The sequence below is a fragment of the Erpetoichthys calabaricus genome, chromosome 9 (assembly GCF_900747795.2).
Source record: "Erpetoichthys calabaricus chromosome 9, fErpCal1.3, whole genome shotgun sequence".
Classification (NCBI taxonomy): domain Eukaryota; kingdom Metazoa; phylum Chordata; class Cladistia; order Polypteriformes; family Polypteridae; genus Erpetoichthys; species Erpetoichthys calabaricus.
Genome location: NC_041402.2, coordinates 60,062,030 through 60,082,223, shown reverse-complemented (window position 1 = coordinate 60,082,223; position 20,194 = coordinate 60,062,030). Strand labels below are relative to the sequence as shown.

Sequence of the window (20,194 nt, the reverse complement as noted above, 5' to 3'; positions counted from 1 at the left end):
CTCCAAGCACGGCAGCATCAAACATTACCATTGCTTTGAAATGACAATGTGAACTTTTAAAATATTACATATCCTAATGTCCAAGTCAGAGCTTCCAATTTGAAGGCCGTTCATGTAAAATAGCATGTGAATGGAGCATCACTTTCGAATGTGCATATTGCCAGGGTCACCTATATATATATATATATATATATATATTATACTAGGGGGGCAATCCCCCCTGGTGCCCAACACCCAGTTGCAGCCAGAATATTACTAAAATCTGTAAATGTACAAAAGAAAAATTATTATTTTTTATAGAGGGTTTGCTCGCCAACCTCCCCAGCCTACGTGACGCGGCAGCCTGCCGTGTCTCTGCTGCTCGCGTTGTGAAGAGGGGGGCTGAATGCAACCCAAAGAGACGCGGTTGCTCCTCCGAAACGGTGAGACAATGAGAAACAAATAGTTTTTTTGCTGCTGCTATTGCTTCTCGCACGCCGCTTCGAACATTTAAACGCTTGTACAGCAGCTGTCCTACTTTTTGTCTTTAATTTCCAGCCCCGGGCATTGCTAAATCTTTTGGCACAAATTCTCATCTCATGGGAGACGAGTTCTTCATAATTTTTTACTTAATAATTTAAAAATGGAATAAGAATCTGAAAATCTAACAACATCACATTAAAGTTCCATAAACTCTGAAAAGAATGATATCAAACACATATATGTAGGTTTTAAAATAAGCCCGATCTGAAGCATGACAAAAAACGCCACATAAAATAATTGCACAAAATCGTTGCACTTTTAGGCTTAGGATTTTCTATATATAAAGAGTTGATAAAAAACACCCCCACACCCGAGTTTAAAACAGCTCTCAGACTAGTGGGCTAGGTACAGCCAGATAATAAAAACGTGTCCAACAAAAATACACAGGATTAAGAGGACTAAGCACCTCAGTGTTAAATAAAACAAATCACACCAATCTGATATAAGGGTAATCCGAATACTTCCAAAGAAATTTCTTTGTCAATGAGCATTCATTTTGTTCGAATAGTGGAATACACCGGGTCTAATGCTGACACAATGTAATGACACAGGTGCAAAATGAAAATCTGTCCCAGGAAAACATCTACTACAGACCGCTCCTATGAAACACAGCATAGCTGGCTATTTGTTAATTCATTAGCTATTTTTATTTATTTATTTTTAACTTTTAGAGATACAATTGTGCCAATCAAGTTTTGTTTTGTTCTATGCCTTGTCTGGGTCCTTTACAAGTGCCAAGGTAAACAATGCTTTGATAATTCTAATGTTATTCTTCACATTACTGTATGTCTAGAGACAATCTTCTGATGATAAATGTCAATAATGTATTTTTATTGTAGTGAATACATTTGGAAACAGTTAACTTATTTCTGAAAATGCTTTTATACATCCAACATCAATAACCACCCAATTCTTGAAGTTTAAGAAATAATGAAATATGCCAATGTTACAAATTAACTTCAAGCACTAACCGTACTTTTATAACGCAAATATTCACATAAACTCTGTCCATGTCACAGCCACTCAACTTTTTTTTTTTTTTGCAATAAGAAATCGTTTTAAAGAGAAGTGACACAAACTCCAGTTTCACAGTTCAGAAACAGAGACAACAGGGTACAGAATAAAATAAAAACAATGAAGGTCTGAAGAAAATACCAAAATAGTCATTTAATTTTGTCTGCATTATGGACTCTGATAACACATGCACCAACACAATGATTTGTGTTTAAACAATTACAACTTACAAAATTAAACCTTAAAAATATTTTGTTACAGAATGCTTTTTGCAAAAGTTTTATTAATAAACATCAGTAACTGCGTGTACACCATTCTGCAGCAGTTGGTTATACATTTAATTAATTGAACTGATGGCCATGTAATTAGATTTTCCTGGACTTTATATTTGCAGCAATACAATCAATTGCAATTAAACGCCAACATTAACTATCTAAAATAAGAATAGGTAACAAAAGTGACAAAAGCAGTTATCAAAAAACAATAGCCTTCTTCAATTAAGTTGGCACTGAAAATTTGTGCAATCCGGTGTAAACAAACCCATTAGCTTCAGTGGAAGCATAATAAAACAAATTCAAGTTAAAAATTTTCTCAAACCAGAAAAAAAATTCACAACCATGAATTAATACATAAACCTGTATCACTCAGAAAATTGTGCATTTGCTGTTTTTACATGCATAGTAACAACCCTCCACATAATTTTCATAAAGCAGAAGTAAAGACCGCAAAATTGACAAATCACATCACTCTGGGATGCAGACAATGCAAATTTACAAATGTAATTTTTTTTAAAATGGAGAATGACAAAGTAACTAGCTTGTAATTAATAGTAAAATCATTTTAAGGTTTAAATCATTCTACATTGTAAAAATAATCAAATCTATCCCCACTGCCTGTTCGTTTGAGATATGCTTAAAAACACAGACAGAGAAGGTAAAATAAAGCCAAACTAGTATTTTAGATAAAAGTGCCGATTTTAGCCATTAGTGTATAAATAAACATGTAAAGTGGATGTGTGCTTTCATTTTATGTTGTTTAGTTTTCTCTAGCTTTCAATAAAAAAATGTCCCAAAACTTCCTTTTCCGTTTAATTTAAAAAGGTTGCCCTGAATTGAAATAAACAGTTCCTCGGTTATCAAGTTGTCATCCATCTCTGTTATTCCAAGCTCCAATAAGGATTTTTTTTGTAACTGTTTCTTCTTACCAGATGTGGAAATCAGTTCATTTTTAATAATGTTATTACTTTCAATAGGATCATGCTCCATAAACTGTTCATTGTCAGTTACGCAATTACCCAGTGCAGGAAGTTCACATGGGTCCTCCATATTGCTTGTTCCTTTTTCATCACATTCATCCTCCACATTTTTACCTAAAACAGAGTTTTCTTTGTAAACAATCAAAAATTCTATATACAAAACATATTTCTTTCACTAAACTGATTATATTACATCTCTAATATTAAAACGGTATATGGTCTGAAATACGGCAAGTTAAAATACAATGTATTGTATTTGAAACAGTACATTAAATATAAAACTACTACTTAGCACTGTACACAGTAACAAGTTTAACTATTTAAGTCTCATCAATTTAGAATTAAACTTAAAGAAAAAAAAAGTCTCAACACAGTCAACTGAAAAGTATCACCTACTGTATATCATACTCTACCTTCAAGATCAATATTTTTAGGTTTCTTTATCTGAATCAGACTTGCAGGCTTAACTAATACAACACCATAACCTTCGTTGTTATGAATTACATTATTTTTCATGGTAATTCGGGCCATGCTGTACAACTCATCTGTGAAGTCCTGTAACAAATATAAATGCACATATCAAGAATAGTAAAACAATTATTACATACATAATAGAACTACAATTATGATGAGATATTGTAACACTGATTATAATCACTTTGTCTCACCATGCAAGATCTGAAAGGTTCCTTGGCTATTTAAGTGTAATTGCTTCATTGATTGAAAATGTATGACTTATTACATTTTTTTTCTTGTGCCAGTCAACTTTTGTTACCTGTCCTATTATACTTGGTGAACAAACACACCCTAGCCTAATGTTATTCAGTTGTTTACCTCTTTTATAAGTCACTTTGGAAAAAAGCATCTGCTAAGCAAATAAATGTAAAATGTAAATGCAAATAAACGAATATTTGAATTATGTCAAATTTCATGAATTGTTTGCATGCAAGGTTTACAAAAACATTGAGCATGTTAGTTAGCTGTAAAAGATTGATAAAATACTTAAAACAAAAATTACTTTATACAAAAATTAATTAATTATTGCTTACTTTGATGACTATTCCATCTTTGCAATGATGTATTCCAGTCCCAATTAAACTACAAGTACTACCAGGATAAATTTCTACACCAGCACCCTTTGGATTAGAGGAAGAGGAGGAGGAGGGGGAAAAAAAAAACAACACAAGTCAATTAATATTGTATTCCAATAGGATAAATAAATTAGAGATAAAGTAAATTTTAAGAATCCTGCAAGAATATAAGTCAAAGCTTAGACACTCAACATTAAATAATGTGGCAACCTGTGGTTAGCATTTTGTGCAGTACTCTTCCTTGAGATTGTTTTTTTTCTTTTGATCCACTTTATGCTGTACAGATCAACCCCTTCTTCCAGTTTCTTTGTTATTTGCATATATGCTGTGCTTTATTAAGACTAAACTTTACAAGTGACATTAAGCACTGTCAATAAGTGCTGCCCTGTGCCCAATTTATGCTATATTATCACATTTTGCAAGATGTTGCCAAAAAAAAAAAAAAAATTCAAATAATTAAAGGTAACCTTTACAGTTATATGAAAAAGTTTGGGAACCCTTCTTAATTCTTTGGATTTTTGTTTATCATTGGCTGAGCTTTCAAAGTAGCAACTTCCTTTTAATATATGACATGCCTTATGGAAACAGTAGTATTTCAGCAGTGACAATAAGTTTATTGGATTAACAGAAAATATGCAATATGCATCATAACAAAATTAGACAGGTGCATAAATTTTGGCACCCCAACAGAGATATTACATAAATACTTAGTTGAGCCTCCTTTTTCAAATATAACAGCCTCTAGACGCCTCCTATAGCCTTTGATGAGTGCCTGGATTCTGGATGGAGGTATTTTTGACCATTCTTCCATACAAAATCTCTCCAATTCAGTTAAATTTGATGGCTGCCGAGCATGGACAGCCTGCTTCAAATCATCCCATAGATTTTCGATGATATTCAAGTCAGGGGACTGTGACGGCCATTCCAGAACATTGTACTTCTCCCTCTGCATGAATGCCTTTGTAGATTTCGAACTATGTTTTGGGTCATCGTCTTGTTGGAATATCCAACCCCTGCACAACTTCAACTTTGTGACTGATGCTTGAACATTATCCTGAAGAATTTGTTGATATTGGGTTGAATTCATCCAACCGTCGACTTTAACAAGGGCCCCAGTCCCTGAACTAGCCACACAGCATAATGGAACCTCCACCAAATTTGACAGTAGGTAGCAGGTGTTTTTCTTGGAATGCGGTGTTCTTCTTCTGCCATGCAACACGCTTTTTGTTATGACCAAATAACTCAATTTTTGTCTCATAAGTCCAAAGCATTTTGTTCCAGAATAATAATAAATAATATTTTTTATTTATAGCGCCTTTCCCATGCTCAAGGCACTTCACAGAGTTTAAGATAGTACAGCAGGGTATACAGTATATAGCATTGTACACCATAATCGATGGTCTAGCACACACACATACAGGTTACATGAGCATCTTGACATAAAGGTAAACTGAAAGAGGGGTAATAAAGTCAAGTAGAGCTGAAAGCCTTCCTGAAGAGATGAGTTTTGAGTTGATTTTTTTTTTTTTTTTTTTAAAAGAATTCATGGAGTCAGCTGACCTGATTAATTTTGGTAGGTCATTCCAGAGTCTGGGCGCTATACGGATGAAGGCCCTGTCACCCATGGAGTGTAGATTAGTGTGGGGCACAACAAGATTGCCAGAATCAGAGGACCTTAGTGGGCGGACAGGCACATAGTGATGGAGAAGATCACTGATGTAGTTTGGCGCAAGGTCATTTAAGGCCTTGTAGGTTATTAGTAGGATTTTATATTCGATTCTGTAAGACACAGGGAGCCAGTGAAGGCGGAGCAGGATGGGTGTTATGTGCTTGCTGCTGCTGGTTCAAGTAAGGACTCTTGCAGTTGAGTTTTGAATAAGCTGGAGCTGTGATATAAAATTAGAATTGGCACCTGCCAGTAGGGAATTACAATAAATCGATGCGGGATGTGATAAAAGCATGGACAAGTTTCTCAGCATTAGAAAAGGAGAGAAAGAAGCGAACACGGGATATGTTACAGAGGTGAAAGTAAGAAAGTTTCTTAATGTGGTTTATGTGGGCAGAATAAAGGGAGGAATCAAAAATGACACCAAGATTCTTTGCAGTAGAGGCAGGTCTGATGAGATCACCGCCAAGATGGACTGGGAAGGAGCTCATTTTATTAAGTTGCACTTTAGTTCCAATTTGCAGGAGGTCAGTTTTGTTGCAATTTAATTTTAAAGAGTTCTGCTCCATCCAGGTATTAATTTCACTGAGGCAGGCTGTGAGCTGAGAGAGCTCTGATGAAGTTCCACTTTTAACACTGAAATAAAGTTGAGTATCATCTGCAAAAAAAATGATAACCCAGTCCAAAGCTACGAATAATATGGCCAAGGGGAAACATATAAATACAGAAGAGAAGAGGGCTGAGGACAGAGGCCTGAGGAACTCCTTATGTGACTGGCACTGAGCTGGATCTGCCATTTCCAAGACTAACAAACTCTTGCCTATCAGTTAGATAGGACTTGAACCACTAGAGGGCAGTGCCAGTGATACCCAGCATGTTCTCCATTCTGGACAGTAGAATGTTATGTCTGACAGTGTCAAATGCTGCACTGAGGTCTAATAGAATTAATATGCTGGTCTGTCCAGAGTCTGTTGCCATAAGCAAATCAATGGTTACCCGTAGCAGGGCAGTTTCACAGCTGTGCTGCGCCCTGAAACCAGACTGAAAGGGTTCCATCAAATTATTAGAAGTTAAGTAGTTAGTGAGTTGGGAAGCTACAACACGCTCAAGAGCTTTTGACAGAAAAGGTAAGTGGGAGATGGGCTGAAAATTGTTAAGATTGTCAGCATCAAGACCAGACTTTTTTTTTTTTTTTTTTTTTTTTAACATTGGGGTTACAGAAGAGATTTTAAAAGTGATCGGCACAGAGCCTGTGTCAAGGGATGAGTTTATTATTGTTGTAACAGTCGGAATTATGGCATGAAAGCAGGATTTAAGTAGTGTGCTGGGGATGGGGTCCAGTACACAAGTAGTCGGTCTCATCTTAGAAAGCAGGTTATCAATAAACACAGATGTGACTGGTAAGAACTTTGAGAAGGAGCAGGATGGAGTGGGAAAACAGGGAGAGATATAAACACGATATATTTATGTTAGTTGAATTATTTAGATCTTTAATTTTGTTATGGAAAAAGTGGAGGAATTCCTCACAGACTTCAGTAGAAGAGGTAGTTGGGCCAGATGCGGGTTCGATTAGTTTATTAACTACAGAAAACAAAACCCTTGGGTTATTGTGGCCACTTTCTATTATTCTGCCATAATGGGTGTTCTTGGCAGCAGTTAGTGCTTCTCTGTAAGCTCTTTGTTGGTCAGAGAAAGCCTGGATGTGCACGGTGAGGCCAGTCTTACGTGACATTCTCTCAAAGCGTCGGCCAGCTGCTTTCATAGATCGCAATTCTGAGTTATACCAAGGAGCAGAACGCTTAAAGGAAACCTCCTTATGTTTTAAAGGTGCTGTTTTATCTAATGCTGAATGAAGGGCTGTGTTATAGTGGGTCAACAAGGACTATCTACGTGTTGACGGAATAGGTGCAGGACAGTAAAAGATCAGAAATGGATCCAGAAAGGATAGAGGGGACAGTATATTTTTAAGGTTTCTGTAAGAAATTTGTCATTTACAGGTTAGAGGAGGGAGAGGCAATGAGACAGTGAAAAGTACTGCTTTATGGTCAGAGTCCCAAATCAGTGCTGTAAATGTTGGCAACAAATAGTCCAGAAGTGCAGATCAGATCCAATATATGACCACCAGAGTGAGTGGGAAAATCAACATGTTGTGTCAAGTCAGAACAGTCCAGTAAGGATAGGAATTCATTTCTCAGTTTAGATGTAGTAATGTCAATATGGATGTTGAAATCACCAAGGATAATTCTCTGAGAGTAAGAGCTTAGGTGGGTCAAGAGTTCAATCAGATCGGATAAGAAGGATGCATTGTATTTTGGAGGATGATAAAGAACAATGAGTGAGACGGGACCTGATTCCATTATTAGTTTAAGAACCAGGGATTCAAAAGACCATGGACAGTCAATTGGGATTCGTTTGATGTTTAAATCTATTCTGACAATTACTGCAAGTCCACCTCCTTGTCTAGAGCTGCGAGGTTCTGAGTGGAAAGTGAATCCAGATGGTGTCACCTCCGTGAGAGACGTAAATTTGTTCAGTTTTGCCAAGTCTCCATAAACACAGTATATCAAGTTTGGTGTCAGTGATGAATTCTGACGCACCAATGCTTTGCCATTAAGAGATCTCGAATTAAACAGTGCAATATTAGTTAATGAGGCTTCTTTTTGCACAGAGCCGTGATTGGAGTTTATTTTCACATAATGTAAATTCGGCACACTGACACTTCTATTTCCAGGGCCATGGGAAGGACGGCGTATTCTTGAGCAAATGCCGCCGGTGGTCTTTTCATTCACAGCCCGGCGGTGGCGGCAACCTGACCCGCAATGTACATATTTCGGGCGCCGCAAAATCCCCGCCGTCTTTTAGGATGTTCGAGTCAGGACCATTTGCTCTGGACAAACTGATTAATAAGAAGGAGTTTGTCATGAGAGCATTTTAGCATGATAGTGAGTGATACTGATAGTGTGCAGCACAGCACAGTGGAGCCGGTAGGACAGGTGGGTGTGGTAGCATAGATGAGCAGTGATAGCAAAGCAACAGAAAGCATAGCAGGAGGAGTTAGCAGGATTTGGAGGTTCCAGCATACAGCCATAAACAGTAACGCTGGGTATTATCACACCGGAGCCACCAGCCAGGTTGGTATGAACATCACATCAGTTCTTAGTCATACAGTACTGTAAAATGAATCGGAAGCAGACCAGAATAGCAAATATAATTAAATATAATCAAAGAGACAGATTATCCCGAGGTCCTAGATCGCCAGGTACAAAAGAAATGGTTTGTAGGTCTCGTCCCGTGATCCACAGGTTCAGTTTTTCCCAGTCAAAGTGGAGTCCATAAAATCTGTAAATATTAACCAAATCCATACAATTCGAGTCAGCTGCATCCACGAACTATACGTACAATAAAGGAAATAAAACAAGCATAAGAAAGTGTAGAATTAAGGTGAGTTTTGCGAAAAGTGTTGTTAACAGGGAGGAGTGGCAACAGCATGTGTGCGCCAGCGTCCCCTCCCTTGTAGTAGCCAATGAATCTGGCTTGACTAAATGAGTATTTGCACACAACAAGCGACCTGTTTGTGGCATGAGTTCAGAAAGGAAATTCTTTCTCTTCACCCTGCCATACAGATGCCCTTTGCGCAAATTGGCACAGAATTGTACAACCAATGTACAGATACACCATCTGCAGCAAGATGTTCTTGCAGGGTCCCTTGGAGGTGATCTGTGGATTGTCCTGTAACCATTCTCACAATCCTGCGCATAAGCCGCTCCTGCATTTGTCTTGGACTGCCAAACCTGGGTTTAACAGTAACTCTGGCCTGTGGCCTTTCCATTTCCTGATTACATTCCTTACAGTTGAAACTGACAGTTTAAACCTCTGAGATAAGCTTTTTGTAACCTTCCCCTATAACCTTGACACTGAACAATCTTTGCTTTCAGATCTTTTGAGAGTTGCTTTGAGGATCCCACGCAGTCACTCTTCAAAGGAGAATCAAAGGGAAGCACGACTTGCAACTGACCACCTTAAATACCTTTTCTCATGATTGAGACATACCTGTCTATAAAGTTCAAGGCTTAACGTGCTAATCCAACCAATTTGGTGTTGCAAGTAATCAGTATTGAGCAGTTACATGCATTCAAATCAGGCAAACTTACAATGAGACCCAAATTTGTGCACTAGCCAGTTTTCCACATTTGATTTAATTTAATACAACTAAATACGTCTTTCACTAAGAAGTCATTGTTCGGAAAACACCCCAGTACTCAGATGTTCCTAGGAAATGAGACATACCACTGTTATCTTTTTTGTTGAAAGTAAATTATTATGCAGGCTGAGAGGGGTTCCCAAACTTTTTCATACGACTGTAAAATACAGTATTAGACAAATAAAGCTTCACCTACAGGTTTATAAAAAATACTATATCTGTAACTATTATGTCACACATTTTACATATCGAGATCCATCACAGCTAACTTCAAAAACCCTTGGAAAAATGGCAATCCATATTACTAACCGAGAATGCTAAACCGGATGATGGACGCAGGCACATCCGGCCATGGGCCGTAGCTGCAAAAAGACGTACTGCGCAGGCGCAAAAAGAGTCCGCGAGAGGGGGACAAAAGAGGCCGCGAGAGGCGGATGAGGGGCCGCGAAAGGCGGACAAGACCACAGAAAAAAGGAGTGAGCACAGAAAAAAGGCAAAAAAGGAGAAATGAGGAGCAACGAGCACCAAAAAAAGGAAAAGGCACATAAAAAAGTAGTCAAACGCAGGCAAAGCACGAAACACATTGCACACGAAACTAGACCCAAAAAAAAAAAAAAAAAGAGGCTCGCACACAACAGCAAGGCAACCCCCCCCCCCCCCCCTTACAGGCACCAGACGGGACACACACCAAGAGGGGGATTCAACAAGCCCATGGAACACAAAAAAAAAGAACACAAAACCACCCCACAGACCCTACAAGCAAGGGACGGGGACACACACAAAGAGGGGATTCAACAAGACACAGGAACACAAAAAGAAAGAAGACGCTCGCGCAACAACAATCCTCACCCCCCCCCCCCCCACATCCATAAGAAGTGACACCCAAAGCCACATATTCTAAAGTGAACGTCAACACCTTCACACTAGACAGCATAGGTGTCAGCATAGGTGGATCTCCTTACAATAAAGCACTATTAACCGTTCAACTGCAGAAAAGGAAACATATTAACAGTGACTGCGATCCTCCTTATTACTTATCCATATTTCGCATGCTGAGAAAGAAACAAGTCATGAATACACGGTCACGGGTACAAAACGAAAAGGAAAGGATAACAGGAACAAACACACGAACACGAAAGAAACAACAAAATAGACGGCTATGCAGCATAGGTGGATCTCATTACAATAAGGCACTATTAACCGTTCAACCGCAGAAAAGGCTCCATATTAACAGTGAGTGCAATACTCCTTATTACTTATCCATATTTCTAAAAGAAAAAATGTCTCGACTCCAAAAACGCAAAGCTCAACTAAAGCTTCTAACTAACGATGTACCTAAAAGTAAAAACTTTATGAACTGCATTAGATCCTACAATAGTTCATTTGCTTTTGCATCTACCGGAGTAAATATCAGGCCACCAAAAGGCAATGGCCCATACTGCTTTCCCATATGTGCACAAATACTGCATCGCATTGGAACAGTGCACCCTGAAACAAATCAACAACGCAAATATGCACAAATCTACATCCTAGATCCACATGACGCAAGCTATCACTCAAAGTGCTGCATCGCAACAGTCACGGATTCAAAACGAAACACCTTCCGTCTCAGACATACGTTAACGGCAAGGAAGGCTACAACGGGCTTCTCACACAGCACAGGCAAATCGATTACAGCTCCAAAACAACACGTCCCAAATACTACACATGCAACAACGCGCCTCTCAAACGGCACAAGCAAAACATACACCAGGAAAATTCATTCGGATTAATGAATGTCATTTGCAATCATTGTCATTCAGTTCACTTCCCTGAAGAAACAACTGGCAATACAAGTAATACATTTACACGTTGTTGTTAAAAGGGTCAAATTAGACTGCCTCCTTTACATTCATATCCTGAATATCTACAGAAGCTTATAACTGACGATGTACCTGAAAGTGAAATCTTTATCAACTACATTAGATCCTACAAATCGGTATCCACTATGAACATTAACGGTGGCACTGCACGTGACATCCGACTTGAAAAAATGTTGTTTATTGATGAATGTTCAATGGCATGAAGTCACTTACTCAACACCATTCATAAACTTCTACAAACGTTTATGAATAATAATATTCGATTTGGAGGAAAGGTACTTTTATGAGGAGGAGATTTTAGACAGTGATTAGCTATTCTTCCAGATGCCATGCACTCAGCTATTGTTCAGTGCACCTTAAAATACGCAGACAATTGGCATTGCTTTCAAAAGATACAGTTAGTAAAAAAGATACGATGTCCAGAACCAGATCATAACAATTGCTTATTACAACTGAGAGATGGTACACTCACCAATACAGATGGACTTCAGCCACATATTATTACAATTCCTCAAGCCTTTATCTGCGACGACTTAGTTACAGAGAGATTTGGAACAGCAATCTCATTAGACCAAATGCCCCTTTTAACACAACACACTATATTATGTCCAAAAAATATTAATGTGGAAAACATAAATACCCAAGTCATTCCATTACTTCCTGGAGAGACACAACTCTTTCTAAGCTCTGAGAAACTTGACTCTGATCACAACAATAACCATCTTCATTGACCTTACAAGTTCTGAGCTGGAATTACCTTTTACACTTAAACGGCGTGTACAAAGAAATTTTCAAATAAACCTTTACACTGTGCCACACACTTTATTGTGTGCTTTCTATTTGCATCATCTACACCGTCACACTATTCTATATCTCATTCATACATCACGCTCTTTGTCATTCCCAACACCAGGGGTTGGCGAGCGAAGCGAGCAGGGGGCGGAGCCCCCTAGTAGAAATATAACAAGAAAGAACAGACTAATGCCTTGTATAACCCAGGGCAATTCATGTACATACAGATGCTTAAATACAGATTAAAGTAAGCACTGGATTATTGCAGGGCTATGACTGTGGTGTGTTTATTTCAATGTGTTATATCAGAAGATGACTGAAATATTTAACTGTGAGGATTTCTCATGCATTATGTGAGTGTCAAGGACATCTGGGGCCTCAAGTATAAACGGTGCATACGCACAAAAATGTTGCATATGCCCGTTTCCACACTCACATCACGATGTATAAAAACTAAACTTGCTGTAAAGCCATGCACATTTTCACACCAGCTCAATCCCTGGCATACACAAATTTTCCACTAGATTTTGCAAACTGTCGGCACCCAGCGTCAAAGCAGTGCTACTGTTCCTGTGTGGTTTCCCTTTATTTTTTAGATTCACATCCCTGACGCGGCTTTACGAAATACAACGAAATTAACCGCATATCGTTTATTAGTTTAAGGCATCTGATTGTAATCAACCCGTAACCCGTAATGGTGCACAGAATGGCCAAACTATTCCAAATACTATAGCTGCTTTAGCGTTGTCACTGTCAGTGCACCACTCAGAGTATTTAACCCACTGTATCCGAGTGTGGAACCACAGCTGTACAGCAGCTAATCAGATTATTGGGATACACCACCTAGCACATACTGTCTCAGACATGCGCTCAGTCCATTTGAACTTTTCCCATACAGTACGGCAAATGCTTCAGAGCCTTTCCTGTAGGGACCTCGTGCTTCAGAAACAGTTTCATCCCAAGAGCTCTAAATGCACTCAATCAGTCCATCAAGTGTTCCTGGTAGAACTGTTTGTACTTATAAGTACAATCACCTCACTGTGAACTTGCACTACAATTATAATGTTGCACAACCTGAGCCACTTTATAAAGCGTGTATTTACATATGATGGCGACTGGCTTCTAAGTGAATTTAGATTTCCAAGTGCTACCTTCTTGGAGCTCTTGATATCATTTTTAAGATGAAATGCAGTAAAATAGGTCTATTACATTATACAGATAAGTTTTAAACTTCATTAAAATATTGTATATTGTTAATAATTAAACATGTGAGGACACAGTGGATAAGGATATGGATAAGGGCTGTTCGGTCCCTGTACGATCGGTGCCTGAGCTTGGTCCGCATTGCCGGCAGTAAGTTGAACCCGTTTCCAGTGAGAGTTGGACTAACTTTTATGGACAGAATTTCTAGCCGCAGCCAGGGCGTTGAGGGGGTCCGGTTTGGTGGACTTAGGATTGGGTCACTGCTTTTTGCAGATGATGTTGACCTGTTTGCTTCATCAGGCCGTGATCTTCAGCTCTCTCTAGATCGGTTCGCAGCCGAGTGTGAAGCGGCTGGGATGGGAATCAGCACCTCCAAATCCGAGACCATGGTCCTCAGCCGGAAAAGGGTGGAGTGCCCTCTCGGGGTTGGTAGCGAGATCTTGCCCCAAGTGGAGGAGTTCAAGTATCTCAGGGGTCTTGTTCACCGAGTGAGGGAAGAATGGAGCTTGAGATCGACAGGCGGATCGGTGCGGCATCCGCAGTAATGCGGGCTCTGCATCGGTCTACCGTGGTGAAAAAAGGCGCTGAGCCGCAAGGCGAAGCTCTCAATTTACCAGTCGATCTATGTTCCTACCCTCACCTATGGTCATGAGCTATGGGTAGTGACCGAAAGAACGAGATCGCGAATACAAGCGGCTGAAATGAGTTTCCTCTGCAGGGTGTCTGGGCTTTCGCTTAAAGATAGGGTGAGAAGCTCAGTCATCCGGGAGGGGCTCAGAGTAGAGCCACTGCTCCTCCGCATCGAGAGGAGTCAGATGAGGTGGCTTGGGCATCTGATCAGGATGCCTCCTGGACGCCTCCCTGGTGAGGTGTTCTGGGCACGTCTAACCGGGAGGAGGCCCCGGGGAAGACCCAGGACACGCTGGAGGGACTATGTCTCTCGGTTGGCCTGGGAACGCCTTGGGATTCTCCCGGAAGAGCTAGAAGAAGTGGCCGGGGAGAGGGAAGTCTGGGCATCTCTTCTCAAGCTGCTGCCCCCGCGACCCGACCTCGGATAAGCGGAAGAGGATGGATGGATGGATGAGGACACGGTGGACAGCGGTAGCAGCCAGCTGGCGCCCCGTTCAGGTATTGTTCCTGCCTCGCGCTGTATGCTTGCTGGGATTGGCGTGACCCTGGATGGATAGATGGATGGAATAATTAAACATGTACTACGAAGATGTTTCAATGTTCCATAAAAGTTTTGAAGAATTGCCGTTCTAAGCTTACAGGTGGCATGGCATCTATTACAGAGCTGATCATGAAGCAGTTGGTTACTTGGAGCAAGAAAAGGAAGGACAGGAATTGGGGGTTAGTATGTTTGAAACAGACAGTACTGCTGCAATAAATTATTTAAATCGAAGGTTGCACACGGCGCAGCAAGCATCTTGTGGGAGGCAGGAACAATCTCTGGTCAGCACCAGCTCATCGCTAATACTGCGCCACCATATTCCCACGTTTAATACATGCTTTAATTCCTATCATCATGAAAATGATATCAAGTATACATCTTAATATTTAAATTGTTCAGAGAGCTGTAATATCATGAATGTAATGTATTCTGTGTCCTGTTGGTGGAAGAATAAGTCCGTTTAAGAAGCACGTAGTGATTCACACACATAGACTACATAGAAGAACATATACAATACGAAGCATTTAATGTGTGGTTAAAATGGGATTTGAGAAAGTAGTAAATTAAACGATTTTAAGAAGAAGTTTATGACGTTCTACTTTAATGACAAAATAAAACTACATGATTAAAGTGGAAATTTCGAGATTAAAGTTGACATTTGGACTTTTTTTTCCAACTGTGTCCCCATTTTGTTTTTCTTTTCTCTGTACCCTAATACGTTTCCATATGACACTCAGACGGTGGGCTACGACTCGCCTTTTCATGGTGACTTTGATATCTGACCAGTTCTTATTTATTTCAGGCACTGTGCGACTTTCTGAACTTGAAATTTCGAGTTTCTCCGGCACTCTGTCTCTCGATCAGCTTCCTTTAGTTGTTTACATCACTGCTTAAACCAACAAATAATATGTTTTTCCTTGCCTCTACTTGGTATTCGGAGATATTCTTCTTTTTCCCCTTGAATGTAAAACATAGGAGGCTATTTATACCGATTTGCATATTCAAAGAGGTGTAATTCTAGGAGGAGTCTGGGTGGAGTGACAGGCGTGTGCATGATGTTACTTTTCATGCTGACAGGGATTTATGGAGCGGAAGAACGTGGAAGTTGGCATATGCACAGATTTATGCATCTGGATTTATTTGTACATATGCACATTTCCGCTTTTGTCCGTACGCCATGTTTTAGTGTGAATTCTATGCACGGTGTTATGCATTTGGCCCCTGGTGACTGTTTAGAAAATTTTACACTGCTGTGTTTTCTTAATGTTTCGCAATATTAAATTTCACTAAGTGAAAACTAAGTTTGTTTCATAGATTTTGGACACACTTTAACAACACCTGCCAGTTTAACACACACAGAATGTCACATACAATCATTTAAAGTTGGAGATGCGTTTGTTTTTCAGTGGGAAGCGGTTTTGCCGATGTCAATTTTTTGGCAGCTATCCCTTCTACCTGTTGCATTTATTTAGAATGGAATACATATTAGCCAACCAATCACTAATCTATCTTTGAAAAGAGTCTTGCTTCAGAAGCATCTCACACTGTTTTTTTCTTTAATTTCTTCCAATATAACTCACATTTATATGGCTTAGTTGTAGCAGTCAAAGACTGGAATTAGCAGTTTTTTCCCCTTTTCAAAAACAATCAGTGGTCATCTTGTAAGTGGCTAATATTTTACCAATTTTATAAGACAATGAAGTACTCTTCCCATTGGCTGAGGAAACCACTATTTGGTGATCTGACAGCAGACATTTAGTAACACAACTTATTATCTTAAACCACAAATTAACAAGCACTCTACTTTCCTTTTGTTCATGTCTTAAGTGGAAGCAGTGTTAAGCTGCAAAGAACAGTGAATATGAGAAAATAAAATCTGAGAGCAGTGTAACTTCCATGTATTTTAAATCTTTAGCGAGTTAGATAAACAGAGTGCTTGTCTAGATTCAGTAAATTGCTCCAGGAGTTTAAATGAAACAGATGGCTCACTGATAGTCTTGAGTGGTGAATGTGGGGCTTGTAGTCAACTTTCATTTAAGCAGTTTGTTATTTTCATTTGATTGTGTATAGTACATTAGTAGATCACCTTCAAATGTCACATGTATCAGACATATTCCATATTGGTCTCAGGCAGTTTGTAACAGATATATTTCTTTAAAAAAGTGGTGGTTTTATTTTTCTGGTTTTCACATATCATTTGTTTGTATGCCTTTTTTAAAAAATGAGAAGTTCCTAAAGTTTAATTTTGGCTAATTGTAAAAAGTATGGACAGAGGTGAGGTTCATTTCTAGAATGCCTTTACCTATAAGCATATTAATGCCAATTAATTATTTTCTGAACCTACTTCATTTAGCGCTGGTTAACAGCAAGCTAGAAAATGTTATGCAAACGCAGGAACTAGTCAGACTATGCCTATAGGTTGTATTTGTAAAATAAAGAAATTTCACAGCAAGGAAATGTATAGAAACCTTAACAATGAGATCAGTAATATCAAATGCTTTTGCTATATGAACTGCAAATGAATCATTGAAGAGAGGATGTACAATATATAAAAAAAAAACCCCACACACACATTTCACTAAGACTTGCATACCAACACTATTTAAAAGTCACTTTGGTTCAAGACATATTCATGTTTTTTTTTTGCCAATAGCAATACTGAACACTAGATTACAGGTAAGATGTTGGTTTGATTTTTGTGCGTATGACTTCTCCTTAAGATAGATTTTTTTATTTTCTTTGAAAGCATGCTTACTGGATATAAACAGCAATAATAAGCCCTGCATTACAACACACGTTATATGTAATAGGTTAGTTTGATTTTTATGGAGCAACCTTTCCGAGGGAGCGTTCTAAAACCCTTGAAGAGTGAAGCATGACCGTACATTTTAAAGTTGGCATTTTCAAACAGCAGGAGAGTACAGGAAAAGGCCATGTTTTGTAATGTGTTTTGTCTGCAACAGCAGTTGCATAAGCGAGTGAGAGAGAAAGAAGATGCACTTTAATCCATTTGTGTAATGGGCAAAACAATTTACTTCTTTATGAAATTTGATGATTTCTAATCATTTGCAACTCATGCAACACTAGTAACATTTTAGCCAAACTTCATAATTGATGTTATCCTGGACTTAATTTAAAAAAAAAAGGTTGTGTGTTAGTGATACAGGAATATGTTTACAGTTACATATGGGAGGTAAGGGTGTAGTATCTACTATAGCAGTTATGAATTATTAATTATATGGTGATGTAGTTTTTTTTGCCACTCCTAGCTATGGGTGTTATATATTATTGGGCTGTATTTCCCAACACAATGCATTTGTTTTCCAACAGGAAGTTTTGGAAGAGAAAAAATACTAAAAGCTTTATGAATTGTGCATAAAACACAGCCCTACTTCAGAAGCAGAAGGAGTGCTAGGTTTGTACAGGATTGGTTACCTTGAAACGAAAAAGCAAGCAACAATGGTAAAAGCAAATTCTATCTACAGTATGTGTTGATATGGGATGCTAGGGGTCAACAGGAGCAGTAAATGTTTAAGATGGATAGGGTGTCGCAGAAATTGGACACTCAGGGTAAGAGAAGAATTAAACTGGTAAGGCAAGAAGTTAAGATTGTTTTCATCCATGCCAAAAGGTAGCAACAGATAGGGCATTTCTGGCACAGGACAGCATTGGTTCAACTACACATTAAATATAGATTTCATAAGTTTTAATGTAGACAAGATGACAAACCACTCAAGTAGATAGCATGGAACACATTATATATTTAAAAGGCCTAATTAGAGTGGACCCATCTGATAGGAAATTCAGAAGGGTCCTAATTATGTGATAGGATTTCTTTTGTGTCATCTTTATTGTGATACTTTTATTGACTCTATACTCATTTCACCATATGCGTTTCATTTAATAAAATGATTTATAGTGATTTATGGAGTGCTTCAGTTTTGTAATATGGGTGGAATCTATTGCTGCAATCCCTACACAAAAACTAGAAACAGATCAAATTGACATTTATTTAAATATGAACTGTAATGTATACATTAGTATATTGGCTCAGATTATAAAACTCAAAAGTCAGCACCACTTTATATGCACATCATAAGAAAGAACATACCTATTACTTCCAGATTCGTTGGAAATGGCCAAATTTACTTTCATAGAATCTTAAATTGCAATGACTTTCATACTGAAAAAAATCCTTACTTTTGCTCCATACAAGTCACAAATGTTCATAAAGAGCTCTGCTGAAGATCGTACGATAACTCCTGTAGTTTCACACTGAAGAACGCAATTTTCCATGGTAGTCTTTCCCTGACGTATACCTTAAAAAATTAGGACACACAAATATAAAGCTAGAGAAAAAACAAACCATCAATTACAGTACAAGAACAGAGGAATTAGGAAAACACATTTATTAATTAATGGTTAACATAAAAGTCAGCTTTTTATTTGGATTCTGATAGGTTTCCAAATTTCAAAGATATGTATGGTATTTTTTTAAGTCAAAATTTTTTCTCTACAATCATTTCATATATGAATTTAGAACACAATTTCATGTGGCAAAGTGAAGCATTTTTTATAAATTATTAAAAAAATGGAGATGAAAGTTCAAGGGTGCAGAACATGAAAACAAAAGCCTTTAAATATTTCAAATATGTCCACTTTGAAGCAGTAAAGGTTTCAATTTAAGAAAATATGCCTTTTATGTTTCTAGGTAAACTAGTGACAATAAAAGTAAATCAGTCTAGAAGTAATACATTTTTTTCACAGATTACTGGTACTGTTTTCTTGTTGTAAAGGATACATTTCCTTTTGCTTGACTACTCACAGTTGTGGTCATAGGTGGAATTTTGACATTTTCTGCTGGTGCAGCACCAATCTAAACTTGACCTACACCTCACAGTAGCATTAGGGTGCATATTTTCATCTTTATTTCTGTTTAGTTCTACTAAATCAACTATTAAATGTGCCAAGTGTCTGATATACACAGTCCAAACACTTCAGTACATTTTAAATTCCAGGAGTCTGACTTTTCCATGACTAACCAGCATAAGAATCCAGGACTACTTTAAAACAGGAAAATTACATAACCCTAATAAGAACACATATGAATTCAAACACCTGGCCTACTCCATGTGACTAATGCATTCAGCCCACCACCTTCCCATACAATCCAGTGTTTCTCAACCTTTAAGGTCCTGCAGCACAGTTTTGCCATATCAAGTTCATTGACGACCCACTATCAGCAAATGCAAACCACATGCTTGGTTAAAACAAGCACGATCAGGGGTCCCCCTTGGTGAAACAAGCTCACTTAGAAACATATCGTACAGCAATGCTTATTACTTACGTGGTCCAACACTACCCATTCACGAATCAATAATGGCAACCCGCAGCTCACTGGTGAAAAACTTGTGTCG

The 20,194-nt window shown here is 38.4% G+C and overlaps 1 protein-coding gene across 2 annotated transcripts in view; it reads right to left on the bottom strand.

Annotated features, from left to right (window-relative positions):
- Positions 1-1,672: 1,672 nt before the first annotated feature.
- shcbp1 (SHC SH2-domain binding protein 1) overlaps positions 1,673-20,194 on the bottom strand; it is a 60,192-nt gene continuing 41,670 nt past the window's right edge. For both annotated transcript variants that reach the window (XM_028809660.2, XM_051931582.1), the window contains exons 10-13: positions 18,978-19,096; positions 3,841-3,927; positions 3,205-3,346; positions 1,673-2,905 (exon numbers count right to left, since the gene is read on the bottom strand). In XM_028809660.2, the coding sequence (XP_028665493.1) occupies positions 2,589-2,905; positions 3,205-3,346; positions 3,841-3,927; positions 18,978-19,096 (665 nt within the window). In that variant the 3' untranslated portion in view covers positions 1,673-2,588. The remainder of the gene's footprint in view (positions 2,906-3,204; positions 3,347-3,840; positions 3,928-18,977; positions 19,097-20,194) is intronic.